A 13657-nucleotide genomic window follows, 5' to 3' on the forward strand; every position below is an offset into this window, starting at 1 on the left:
TTGGCATTCCCCAGGAAGTTCTAACCGATCAGGGCACCGCCTTCCTGTCAAAGACATTAAAACAGGTGTATAGCTTGCTAGGCATCAAAGGCATCCGGACCACCCCATACCACCCTCAGACAGACGGGCTGGTTGAACGCTATAACCAGACTTTAAAGGGCATGTTGAGGAAGTTTGTAGCGGTCAATGGTAAAGACTGGGACCGCTGGTTGCCTTACTTGCTCTTTGCCTACCGGGAGGTCCCCCAGGCCTCCACCGGCTTCTCGCCGTTTGAACTTTTGTATGGGAGGCAGGTGAGGGGGCCTTTGGATGTCCCGAGAGAGGCCTGGGAGGGACCTCAGACCCCCAAGTCCCACAGCGTCCTCATGCATATCCTCAAAATGAGGGACAAGATGGAGGAAATGACAGAGCTGGTGCGGGCTAACCTGGAGCAGGCCCAAACGCACCAGAAGGCCTGGTATGACAAGGCTGCCAGGCAGAGGCACCTCAAACCAGGGCAGAAAGTTTTGCTTCTTCTGCCCACCTCGGAAGACAAACTGCTTGCTAGGTGGCAGGGTCCGTACGAGGTGGTGCGGAAAATGGGTCCGGCCACCTATGAAATTGACCTTCCTGGGAGGAGAAAACCCAGACAGACCTTTCATGTCAACCTCCTGAAAGAATGGCATGAGAGGGCCGGACAGCCAGGATTACAACTCCGGGTGCAAGCGGTGATGGAGGAAGAGGAGAGTCCCGAGCAATTCTTTCCCACCAGTCAGCCAGCATCTACCCTGGAGGTATCCCACTTGACCTCCCACCAGCAGAGAGAGCTAGAAGGAATCATCCCTCCTGACCTATTTCAGGAAAAGCCGGGATTTACTTCTGTGGTGGAACACTCCATTCCACTCAAAGACACTACTCCAATACGCCAAAGGATGTACCGGGTTCCTGAGCGTCTTCTGCCGTCTCTCAAAGCCGAGGTGCAGGAGATGCTAGCCTTGGGGGTGATTGAGCGCTCTTCCAGTGAGTGGAGTAATCCTGTGGTGCTAGTGCCCAAAAAGGATGGCACTATGCGCTTTTGTATTGACTTTCGGCAGATGCCTAGGCTCGAGGACTTGATCGAGCGCCTCGGCAAAGCATCCTTCATCACTACCTTGGATTTATGCAAGGGATACTGGCAGGTGCCTTTGGTCAGGACAGACAGGCCGTACACTGCATTCCAGACCCCGCAGGGTCTGTTCCAGTTTGAGGTAATGCCATTTGGCCTGCAGGGGGCGCCAGCCACTTTTCAAAGACTTATGGATATTGTATTGGCAGGTACAGACTCTTTTGCTGCTCCATACCTGGATGACATAGTGGTGTACAGCGCCACCTGGGGGGAGCATCAGCGTCATCTAGGTGAGATATTGCAGTGCATTCAGCGAGCGGGCCTGACCATCCACCCAAGAAAGTGTACCATAGCCCAAGAGGAGGTCAAATACCTTGGCCATGTTCTGGGTCGTGGTGTGATCCGGCCTCAAAAGGACAAAGTCGAGGCAGTACAGGACTGTCCAAGGCCCCAGACAAAGAAGGAGGTTAGGTCATTTCTGGGGCTGGTGGGCTGGTATCGCCGATTTGTGCCGGACTTTGCCCGACAAGCAGCTCCCTTGTCAGACTTGACTCAGAAGTCACACTCCACCCAGCTTCAATGGGGGGAGGAGCAAGACAAAGCCTTTTTGGATTTAAAAGAGGCCCTCTGCAAAGATCCAGTTCTCCAGAGCCCTGACTTTGGAAAGCACTTCACTGTCCAGACGGACGCATCAGGTGTTGGTCTTGGGGCAGTGCTGCTCCAAGGAGAGGGTGACGACAAGAAACCTGTGGCTTATATTAGCCGGAAACTGTTCCCGAGAGAGACCAGATATGCGGCCATAGAACTTGATTGCCTGGCTGTGAAGTGGGCGCTTGACACTTTGAAATATTACCTGCTTGGTCGAGACTTCACCCTAGAGACTGACAAACGCGCTTTGCAGTGGCTAGGGCGCATGAAGGACTCCAATGCTAGAGTCACCCGCTGGTTTTTAGCCCTGCAGCCCTACAGGTTCACGGTGCAGTACAGAGCGGGCAAGCAGAATACTGTTGCAGACTTTCTGTCTCGCCACCCGATTGGCGAGACTCCAAAGGGGGAGGGAAATGTGAGAAAGTGAACCTCACTTCTCACTGTTACGCACCCCCGCATTGACTGTGAATGACGTTACACGCGTGAGCGGGAGAGACTCTGGACAGTTGCACACACATACACCCGCACGCTCCTGTATAAGAAAATGATGCCTTGCTTAGGCTAATTGTGTTATTTTGTGAAGGTGTGTTTAAAGAGAAGGCTGGCGCGAGGCTAGGCGCCATTAACTCATTCGCGTTGATTTGTTTGTAGCACAGTTAGTCCGCGATTTCATTCACAACACTCAAAACTAATTTGTCACTGCTTATAACTTCCTACTTTACCACCTCCATGACATGTAGTGCGGTACCCACTAGTTCATGTCCCATTTACTCCCTGTTTCTGTCTAAAATCCTAGTGAATTCATACATATTACGACTCACGCATTTCCTGCCGCCCGGTCCGGTTCGACTGCTCCTATGCGGATGCGCGCGCCACTGTAGGGGCAGTATTTATCTGTGTCATAGGGCAGAGGGTGCAGAGCATTGTTCACAGGGGTGTTTGTTTGTAATAATGTTTTGTATGTATATGGCTGGTGTGAATAGGTGGTGTAAAGGTTGTATAAAATGATAGTGATATGATGATAATATTTTGTTTTCATGTAATGTTTTTTTTTTCTGCTTAGCTTATAGCTTATTTATGGCCTTAGGCAAAAGATAATACCCTGATTGTTGGTATGGTCCAATTGGCCCTCAATGGGCCAATTTGGCTTAATGCTTTGGCCTATTTAAGAGGGCCTCATTCTGCATTAGAGAGAGTGAGGGTGAGTACTAGCTTGCTGTGAGGCTATGTACAAAGTGTTTGCTGTACTATCGTTGAAATCTAGAAGCATTGTGCTATTTTGATTTATTTTTGATTATTTTGTTTTCTTGACTTCTGAGTTAAAATATAAATAAACTTTATTCTATTTTTTGGAACAATTGAGCTCCGGTAACCGTCTTTTCCTCCTCCACCACCTAAAGCCAGTGAGCCTACACATCCCAGTATTTGGGGTGACACTTGGTACCTCACAATAGGCTTATGCCAAGGAATGCCTCTTCGCATTAGCATTTAATGGGGTATAGTTGTTCGTGTAGGCTATTAAAACTGAGGGGTTTATTTCGCTGTTATTTAACTGTAGTTTTATTGTTGTGTTTTTTATGGTTGTCTTTATGTGTTATGGATTTTGTACAGCACTTTTTTCAATGGTCAGTTGTGTAAAATTGCTTTTAAATAAATAAAACTAAACGAAACCTTTCATTTTGATGAAATATCTACAAATATAGATATATAAATATAAACAAAAGCAGCTACAATAAAATAATTTTTAATTAGGAGAAAATATTTAGTTTAATTAATATAAATAAAGACAAATTTCAAAATACCTAAATGTTTGTTGTGATATCTTTTTAAAATATGCGTCATATTTTCTGTTTAGTACTAACAACAAAATAAATATGAAGAAAATCCACAATAATTTCAGCAGAAAGTGAAAAAACTGTGAAGAGAAAATTCTATTTAATCAAAATTCTGTTTCATTTTTTTCTTTATGTCATAGTAATTCATTGTTTGATTGATTAGTGTTTTGTGATTACCTGTTTTGTATTGAGTTGATTATTTTGTGTATTTAAGAGCTTCATTTCACTCTATTCATTGTTGTGTTGATTGTGGTTTACACACTGTTTCGTTCACCTTCATTCTCTTTCTACCTTTTTATTTAGTTTATTCTGTTTGATTTAATGAATGTATGCTGCAATTCGATGGGCTAATCCATCATAACCATACCTTAATCTGTTAAAACAAAGATAATCTAAAGACTAACTGACACACTCACAATGTTTCTTATTAGGAGGAGACGGGAAAAAAGAAAGAGAAAAAGAAAGCGAAGAATGATTCTGAATCCGACGACTATCCTCAGTCCTGGCTGATTCCCACCATCGTGAAGTCCTTCAAAGGTGTTCTTCTAGAGTCCGCGTTCTTCAAACTCATACAGGACCTGCTGGCGTTTGCTAGTCCACAACTTCTTAAGTGCGTGCTCTGAATTTCTCAATCTTTTCTTGTACCCCAAGACTTTAGACTTGGGCTTTATGGTCCGCAAACATGAAAAGTTCTCTCAAAGTTATGAACAAGTGTTCTTGCAGTAACATTAAAGGGATACTCCACTTTTTTTGGAAATAGGCTCATTTTACAACTCCCCCAGAGTTAAACTGTTGAGTTTTACCGTTTTCGAATCCATTCAGCCGATCTCCGGGTCTGACGGTACCACTTTTAGCATAGCTTAGCATAGATCATTGAAGTGGATAAGACCATTAGCATCTCTCTCAAAAAAATGACCAAAGAGTTTGGATATTTTTCCTATTTAAAACTTGACTCTTCTGTAGTTACATCGTGCACTAAGACCGACGGAAAATGTAAAGTTGCGATTTTCTAGGCTGATATGGCTAGGAACTATACTCTCATTCCTGCGTAATAATCAAGAAACTTTGCTGCCGTACCATGAGTGCAGCAGGCGTAATGATATGACGCAGCGCCTGAAAATAGTCCCCAGCTAGGTTACTTCCTGCGTGACCATATAAGTTTGTGTTTGCGCTGCATAATATCATTGCGCCTGCTGCACTCATGGTACGGCAGCAAAGTTTCTTGATTATTACGCATGAATGAGAGAATAGTTCCTAGCCATATCAGCCTAGAAAATCGCAACTTTACATTTTCCGTCGGTCTTAGTGCACGATGTAACTACAGAAGAGTCAAGTTTTAAATAGGAAAAATATCCAAACTCTTTGGTCATTTTTTTGAGAGAGATGCTAATGGTCTTATCCACTTCAATGATCTATGCTAAGCTATGCTAAAAGTGGTACCGTCAGTACCGGAGATCGGCTGAATGGATTAGAAAACGGTAAAACTCAACAGTTTAACTCTGGGGTGGTTGTAAAATGAGCCTATTTCCAAAAAATAATTGGATAAAATTTTGTCATTGGTTGTTGCGTTAAATCTTACCCAGACACAATAGTGGTATTTTCTGATTGGCTATTGTGTAGCTCGACGAACAACACCAGAGGAGACGCGCTTGATTCCTGCCGGTTCCACAGAGCGTTTTGTGCGCTTCTGTCACGATCACACACACAGGAGAGAGAGATCCAAAAGCAGTAATTTATTGGGGTAATCCGTACTCACAATCCAGTCCAGGCAAGGTTCAAAATCCAAAAAGGCAGTCCAAAACATAAAACACAAACAAGCCTCAGGCAAAGGCAGGGCACATAAGTGTGAGGACATAAAACAACGACTCCGTGACAAACACTAAAACAGACAGGGTATATATACACACAGAACTAACAAGGTGATGGGAAACAGCTGAGTGCAATGAACTGATGAGTGACAGACAGAATGCTGGGAAATTAAGTCAAACGTGAAAGACACCGTGAGAACGAGGACCTCTAGTGACAACCCAGGGAACACACACCAGACACTGTGGCCAGAGTTTTGGGCGCTGCGGCATATTAAATATATTACATATAGTTTTTCAGCATGAGAAATACAATGTGTGGCGGGAGAGCGTGACAAAAGACCGAAAAGAGTGACACTTGAGAGCCCTGTATTGGGACTGAGGCGCCAGAACTGCAGCTGATGTGCGCTGTACGATACTACCATATTTTAGTTTCCATTCTTATTGGGTTTCCACAACAATGTTAGTGATTAAATCTACTGAAATTGCCACCATAACAGTGGAGTGTGATGTGTTGGGCATAGGGCTACCACATTTTTAAATTACTATTAGAATTATTTGAAGTTAACATAATAAAATACGCAGACCTACACCAAAAAAATAGTTGAGGATAAATTCTTTAAAATTGGGCAATTCCAGCGTTATGGACGTGACATTTGCAGTCAAAACTTGAAATATAAATTATCAGAAAATGCATTTAATACTGAAACGTCTGTTTATATATCCATACCCCCTTAATAAAGGAGTCAAGACATTAGAAAAATATCAGTGTACACATTTATACACGTTTTATATTTAATATGAGCGAAATACACATGTGACGTGACACAACAAATCTTTAACTTTTATGTGGCAAAATATTTTTTAATAATTGTACAAATTAGGCTACACTGCGCAAAACAAAAGTAGGCTAATAACCGGATGAAGAAGGGTCAGCCTCCACAGAACATAAAATATTATATATATTTTTTTTTTCGTGTTCGCATTTATGAGGAAAAAAACATGTTACGGACGTGACAGTTCTCCGTTACGGACATGACCGCTCTGAAAGCGACTTCAGAAAGCACAAAGCCTTTCTTTAAAGTAAATTTCGTTATTTATTAATTGTATCTTAATTTTAATTAATGTTTCATCAACCAATTGCCTGGATTTAATAAATAAGAAGTAAATATAGTAGAAAATAGATCATCATGACACAGAGTCGCCGGCGCGTAAACTGGAATCTCGTCTCATAAATGAACCGACACTCAGCGTATAATGTACTTGCCTCACAGACTTGAGAAATATATAGAAATCTTGATGTCCACTTTTAAACAGAACATTTAAAAACGAAAAACAGACTGCTCTCGGCTTGTAATCCATATGAAATCTGCATTTCTCTCTGGCGTGTTACTGTGAAGATCGCGAGTCAGCAAGAGTCAACTTCATCTTGAAGCCGACACACTGACACAGAAAAACCTTGTTTATTAATAAACAATTAAAATCTCTCCTTGCTATATTTGACATATTCATAATCATTACTTTTGCCGGTTCTTTGTGGCAGCTTTAAGATACTTTATTGGGAGCGCCACCCCAATTGTTACATGAACGCGTCACCACTGCATCAGCACCGAAAACATGATTTAAAAAAAAAAAAAAAGTAAATCTAAAATAAAAAATCATGATACGAACCGAATTGTGGGTTTGGTCTATCGTTACAGCCTTAGTAAGATGAGAAAGCACGTGTTTAGTCGTTTGTCATGGTTGTAAAAAAAACAATGGCTATCTGAACATCTTTGCCAAGCGCAAAGATGTCATGCCTTTTTCCAGGGGAGGGTCATGCCTTTTTTCACAATCATTTTGGAGGGTCATAGAAATATGTATTACTGGCGAAGGAGGGTCAAGTCTTTTTTGACTACAGATCTCAAAACTCCTCCGGTGGCCCCTTAAATAAAAAACGAACAGTCCCTAAGAGAATGTTCCTTTAATTTTTCTGGCCTTTAATAATGTTCTTGAAACGTTTGCACAAAACATTAACTATACATCGTTTAAACATCATGTTTTTTCTTTCTGAAAAGTTTAGTTGGGGGTTCGTCTAACATTTTTAAAAATGTAACTGCTTGTTTCAGAACGTTCAGAGAACATTTAAAAGTGACATTCCAATAATGTTTGAAGAATGATTCAATGAAATGTTCCTTAACATTCGCCTAAGCAAGAAAAACATTTAAAAAACTAGACATTTTTAATGATCAGAGAACAAAGTTTTTATAACTTAATGGGAACATTAGCAAAACGTTCTTATAACATATTTTTGTTTCTGGGCAGTTTTTACCAGTTATTAATTCTTTCTGAATCTGGTGGAGCAATATGATGTGTTTTATCACAGGTTAATGATAGCCTTCGTTCAGGACAGATCGAGCGACGCGTGGACCGGATACCTGTACGCCGTGCTGCTTCTGCTGGTGGCGTTCTTACAGTCCGTTATTCTGCAACAGTATTTCCAGCAATGTTTTGTCCTGGGCATGAAAGTACGCACAGCCATCATGGCCGCCGTTTACAAGAAGGTATCTGTTAGATCTCTGTTTCGCACCAGTTTATAATCTTCTTTGCAGTATTCTGTATTTGTGGTTTTAGATATCAGGTGTTATTTTAAAGTGCCCCTATTGTGCTTTTTCTGATATTTTCTTTCATGTAGTGTTAATATAGCAGATGTTTTTGAGTGTAAAAGATCTGCAAAGTTTTAAAGTTAAAAATGCAGATAAATGGAGTTTTTGTCTCTTAAACGAGTCGTCAGTAATTCAGTCTCACTTCCGTAATATAACTGTCATGATTGTGCCATCTAGTTCTTGTTGTTGTTTAATTCTTGAGGCAGGATCATGACAGAACCATGTTTTGTGTGCAAGCACGTGGCCTTTGGTTTGGACCATGTGCTTGTGTTGTCTCGTCCTCTGGCCCCGCCCCCTTGTTATCCTCGTTTTGTCATTATTGCTTTACCTGTGTCACCTGTTGTTATCATTAGTCTCTCTATTTAATCCCCTTGTGTTTGCTGTCTTGTGCCGGTTCATTGTGATTCTCAGTGTGTATCATGTGATACCTTACCTGTGTGTTGACCCTCTCGTGAGTATCTAGTGAAGAACTCTGTCTTGTACAATCCTGATCTTGTTGCTGTTATTTGTCTAGTTACCTGTCAAGTCTTAGTCTAGTGTTGTTAGTCTTTGTTTTTGCCCTTCAGTCTTGTTTTACCCCATCGTGGGTTTTGTTTTCCCTTTTTGTCAAATAAACCTTGTGTTTTCGCAAACTGTCTGCAATTGGGTTCATCCTTACAAAACCCTCACAGAATGAACCGGCCCGAAAGGAACCCAGCAGACAGTTCGTCTTTCCCTGCCAAGCGACAACCTGATTCCCTTGAGCAGTGGTGGCTGACGACTGCCTGCGACATGAGGAGCGGCAAGGCACCGTTTTCTCCCCAGGGAGAGAGATCTCTGGGTGAGTACACCCAGGCCGTGGAAGAGAGGAGGAGGTTCCTGCCAGAGATCCTCCTCAACTCGTACTACATTGCGGGTCTCAATGGCCCTCCTCCTTTGTCGGAACGGGAGGGGCTGATCCGTCGTCCGTTTCGGGAGGTGGTGGACCGTTTGTGTCGGGAGGAGCTGCAGGACACCTCCACAAGGTCTTCACCTTCTGCTCGGCTGCCGGTTATCCCTGAGGGTCGCTGGATAGGCGTTGTGACGTTTGGGAGCCCGGTTGACTCTTCCACGACTCCTAAGACTCCATCCACCTCCTTCGGCCTTCGGGGAAAACGAGGGAGGCGGACCTCATGGGAGTCCCCGTCAGAGGCATCAGCTACGGAGTCAACCCAGCCTGAGAGAACCGCTCGTCTTCCACCTGTCACGGATCCTGCAGTGGTTCCCCAACCGAGCACAAATCCACTCATGGCCTCTGCTTCCCGCCCCAGGAGAAAGAGGAGAAAGAAGGGGTCTTCCCGTTCCCCGTCTCTTCCTTCCCTGCTGAGGGCGCTGCTTCAGCCAGCGCTGCCTCCGACCCAGTCTCTGCCAGCGCGGTCCCCGAGCCTGTTTCTGACAGCATCGTTCCTGGATCTGTTTCCGTCAGCTCGGTTCCAGAGTCTGCTGCGGTCGTCACTGACTCAGACTCGGATATGGGGAGCGCCACTTCTGAGTCTGGTCTAGTCCGCACTGTTACTGGCTCAGTTACTGAGAACCCTGACCCCTTTCCTGCACCACAGCCAGCCACAGTGTTGCCCACCTCCGTTCCCCAGTCGCCTACTTCTCCCTCTGTTTTTTGTCCTGTATCGCCATCTGCCCCGTCCCAGTCCAGTTTCCCCAACGCTTCTCCACGTGTCACCCCGTTCCAGTCTGGTTTCCCCACGTGTCTCTCTGTCCAAACATGCCCGGATTCCTCGCCCTCAGTCCGCTCCTCGTAAACCCAAGTCTCCTACCCCACCTGTCCACCCTGGATCACCCGCTATGGACTCTGTTGTCCCACCACCCCTCCCTTTTTTTTTTTTTTTTACTGATGCACCGCAACCCTGTTGTTATGTATTCTTGTATGCCGTTGTTGTTGTTTGTCATGTTTTGTTGGTTTGTGTCTGTGTCACAGTCTGTCATGTCCCGTGTTTGACGTTCCCTTGAGGAGCGTCTGGAAGCCGCTCCTTAAGGGAGGCGTTCTGTCATGATTCTGCCATCTAGTTCTTGTTGTTGTTTAATTCTTGAGGCAGGATCATGACAGAACCATGTTTTGTGTGCAAGCACGTGGCCTTTGGTTTGGACCATGTGCTTGTGTTGTCTCGTCCTCTGGCCCCGCCCCCTTGTTATCCTCGTTTTGTCATTATTGCTTTACCTGTGTCACCTGTTGTTATCATTAGTCTCTCTATTTAATCCCCTTGTGTTTGCTGTCTTGTGCCGGTTCATTGTGATTCTCAGTGTGTGTATCATGTGATACCTTACCTGTGTGTTGACCCTCTCGTGAGTATCTAGTGAAGAACTCTGTCTTGTACAATCCTGATCTTGTTGCTGTTATTTGTCTAGTTACCTGTCAAGTCTTAGTCTAGTGTTGTTAGTCTTTGTTTTTGCCCTTCAGTCTTGTTTTACCCCATCGTGGGTTTTTGTCAAATAAACCTTGTGTTTTCGCAAACTGTCTGCAATTGGGTTCATCCTTACAAAACCCTCACAATAACAATGTAGGTTTGTAACTAATTTGCATAATGCCAGCCTCTGGTCCTGATTGGCTGAACAGCGTCTCTTTGCTCCGCCCTCAAACACTGTAGTTTGTCTGAGACTGGAAGAGTTTGGTTTGTGTTGTTCGTGTTGAGAAGACGCTGTTTTCCACTTTGATGAGATTGATACGGTAAAACCCACACCATCGTTACTGTTCGTATCACTGTGTGTCAAGAGCTGAGATTCAGATATGATAATGAGTGTTTGCTTTCTGACCAATCACAGCAGAGCAGCTCTCAGAGCTCTTAGAGAGACTGAATCTTCGAACGAACTGTTTCAGACACTGAGAGAAAAGAGCTGATGCAAAATGGACATTTTAAGAAAATTCAAGTGTTTTTGATATTAGATGAATGTAAACTTGTTGTAGGAGACTCTGAAACAACATTAGAATAGCATACAAGGGGCATTTTAGCAGTCTAATCATTTAGTTGCATCATAACCAGTGGATGATTTTGTGATTCCCCTCAGGCATTAGTTGTGTCTAACGACTCTAGGAAAGAGTCGACCGCTGGGGAGATCGTGAACCTGATGTCAGCGGATGCTCAAAGGTTCAACGACGTCACAAACTTCATTCATCTGCTGTGGTCGTGTCCGCTGCAGATCGCCCTGTCCATCGCCTTCCTCTGGATCGAGCTGGGCCCGTCGGTGTTAGCGGGCTTGTTGGTGATGGTGCTGATGGTTCCCATTAACGGCTGGCTGGCCACCAAATCCGGGGCCTTCCAGGTGATCACGCTTCATAAACCATCACTCTTATGTTATGAAAGACAAAAGAAAACACAGTAACACTTTCTATATAGGCCATGCTTATAATGAATTATAGCTCCATTTATAGTTATAAGTATTACTATATTATAAATAAATTTAGAAAGACTCAATAAGTCCAATACTGCATTATAAGAACAGTTATAGTTAATGCATTTGCTTTTTCAATGCACATGCTCATAATCCATTATACACTGATTTATAAGTATTAATTAGTCAGTCGTACGGTTCCATGAATGTATTGTAAAGATGCAGCCTGCATTGCTATAATGCTATTATATTATAGTTACAGTGACATTTAAAGAAAGTGTTACCGAAAACACAATAGAAATATAATGTACTGCATCACTATCCACTAAACGCCACATGCTTCTTTTCAGGTGGAAATCATGAAATTTAAAGACTCGCGCATGAAAATTGTGAATGACATATTGAATGGGATCAAAGTAAGTGGTTTCCTACACTCCTCTATCACACAGGACACATGAAAATATGTTTTTTTGACGTGTATCTTCTCATTTCTTTGTTATCTGTGTGGTAGATCCTCAAGTATTACGCCTGGGAATCCTCTTTTGAGTCTCAGGTTCAGGGGATTCGAGAGAAGGAGCTGAAGGTGATGAGGAAGTTTGCCTACCTCTCTTCTGTCTCCACATTCATATTTTCATGCGCTCCAGCTCTTGTGAGTATAATAATGTTTTATATACAGTATGATTTTCTATTTCAAGGCACCCCTCAGTCGGTAACACTTTATAAAACTGTTAACGCACTATTAACACTCTAGTAACTGCTATTAACTAACAAGAAACTCTGATTAATGAATAAGTAAGTAATAGCGTTCAGATGAATGTGGAAGTTCACTATTAGCTAATCAATAACTACTATTTTTCATACCTCACTAAAGACTAAGAATTACTATATGCAGGTTCATAATTAATATTAATAATGCATAATGTATACTATAAGGTAATGGTAGCCCATTAGTAATGACTCAAGTGTTACTACATCTTTCTAAAGGAACTACTCATTATTTGGATCATTATTCTGAAGTGAAGATCGTGGGAACAACACACTAGTAATGACTAAAGTGTCGGAAACATGACATGACTAAAGTGACTAAATCCATCGGAAGTAATTACTAGTCAAAATCTTACAAAAATCTCAAAAGCTTACAATGAGTCAATATTAGTTAGTTATTAGTTATCATGTTTTTCACTTTAGATACTGATCCAAATTATTAGTAGCTCCTTTAGAAGGATGTAGTAACACTTGAGTCATTAATAGTGGGTCACCGTTACCTTTTATTATAAATTATGCATTATTCATGTTAATTTTGAACCTGTATATAGTAGTTCCTTGGGAAGTATGAAAAAAAAAGTAGTTATTGATTAGCTAATAGTGAACTACCACATTTAACTTAGCGCTATTACTTACTAATTCATTAATCAGGGATTCTTGTTAGTTTATAGCAGTTACTAGAGTGTTAATAGTGCGTTACTCATTTGTTCCTGTGTTGTTATTCATTAATGAAGGAACAGAGTTATAATACCCCTCAGTCAACAGTGGATTGACAGCAAAGTTAAAAATCTTTTGAAATCCTGAATGAATGAATGTCAGAAAGCAAGCACCCCCTGATAGACACTGAAGTCATGTGGGGTCATCTTCAGGTTTCTCTCGCGACCTTCGCTGTGTTCGTGTCTGTGAGTCCGGATAACATCTTGGATGCAGAGAAAGCTTTCACCTCGATCTCACTCTTCAACATACTGCGCTTCCCACTCACCATGCTTCCACAGCTGATCTCTTCCATGGTTCAGGTACTGTCACAGTGTCTGGTTTGTGTTCCCTGGGTTGTCACTAGAGGTCCTCGTTCTCACGGTGTCTTTCACGTTTGACTTCATTTCCCAGCATTCTGTCTGTCACTCATCAGTTCATTGCACTCAGCTGTTCCCCATCACTTTGTAAGTTCTGTGTGTATATATACCCTCTCTGTTTTAGTGTTTGTCACGGAGTCGTTGTTTTATGTCCTCACACTTCTGTGCCCTGCCTTTGCCTGAGGCTTGTTTGTGTTTTATGTTTTGGACTGCCTTTTTGGATTTTGAACCTTGCCTGGACTGGATTGTGAGTACGGATTACCCTAATAAACATACTGCAACTGGATCTGTCTTTTCCTGTGTGTGTTCGTGACAGAACGACTCCGTCATGCAAGGATCCAGCAGTACGGGGTTTCCGAATCCGTCCCCCTACCACCAAGGAAGAGAGGAGGGGACGACTCAGTAATTTAATGGCTTTACGCCAACAGGGACAGTCGGTGGG

The 13657-nt window shown here is 42.8% G+C and overlaps 1 protein-coding gene across 1 annotated transcript in view; it reads left to right on the forward strand.

The window, feature by feature from the left end:
- The window catches only part of LOC130103813 (ATP-binding cassette sub-family C member 2-like), a 79869-nt gene that overhangs the window by 16590 nt on the left and 49622 nt on the right, over positions 1 to 13657 (forward strand). The window contains exons 8-13 of the mRNA XM_056270143.1: positions 3999 to 4177; positions 7738 to 7915; positions 11054 to 11308; positions 11728 to 11793; positions 11889 to 12026; positions 13012 to 13158. Coding sequence (XP_056126118.1) covers positions 3999 to 4177; positions 7738 to 7915; positions 11054 to 11308; positions 11728 to 11793; positions 11889 to 12026; positions 13012 to 13158 — 963 coding nt within the window. The remainder of the gene's footprint in view (positions 1 to 3998; positions 4178 to 7737; positions 7916 to 11053; positions 11309 to 11727; positions 11794 to 11888; positions 12027 to 13011; positions 13159 to 13657) is intronic.

The sequence above is a fragment of the Rhinichthys klamathensis genome, unplaced genomic scaffold (assembly GCF_029890125.1).
Source record: "Rhinichthys klamathensis goyatoka isolate OS25496 unplaced genomic scaffold, OSU_Roscu_1.1 h1tg000298l_1, whole genome shotgun sequence".
NCBI classification, from domain to species: Eukaryota; Metazoa; Chordata; class Actinopteri; order Cypriniformes; family Leuciscidae; genus Rhinichthys; species Rhinichthys klamathensis.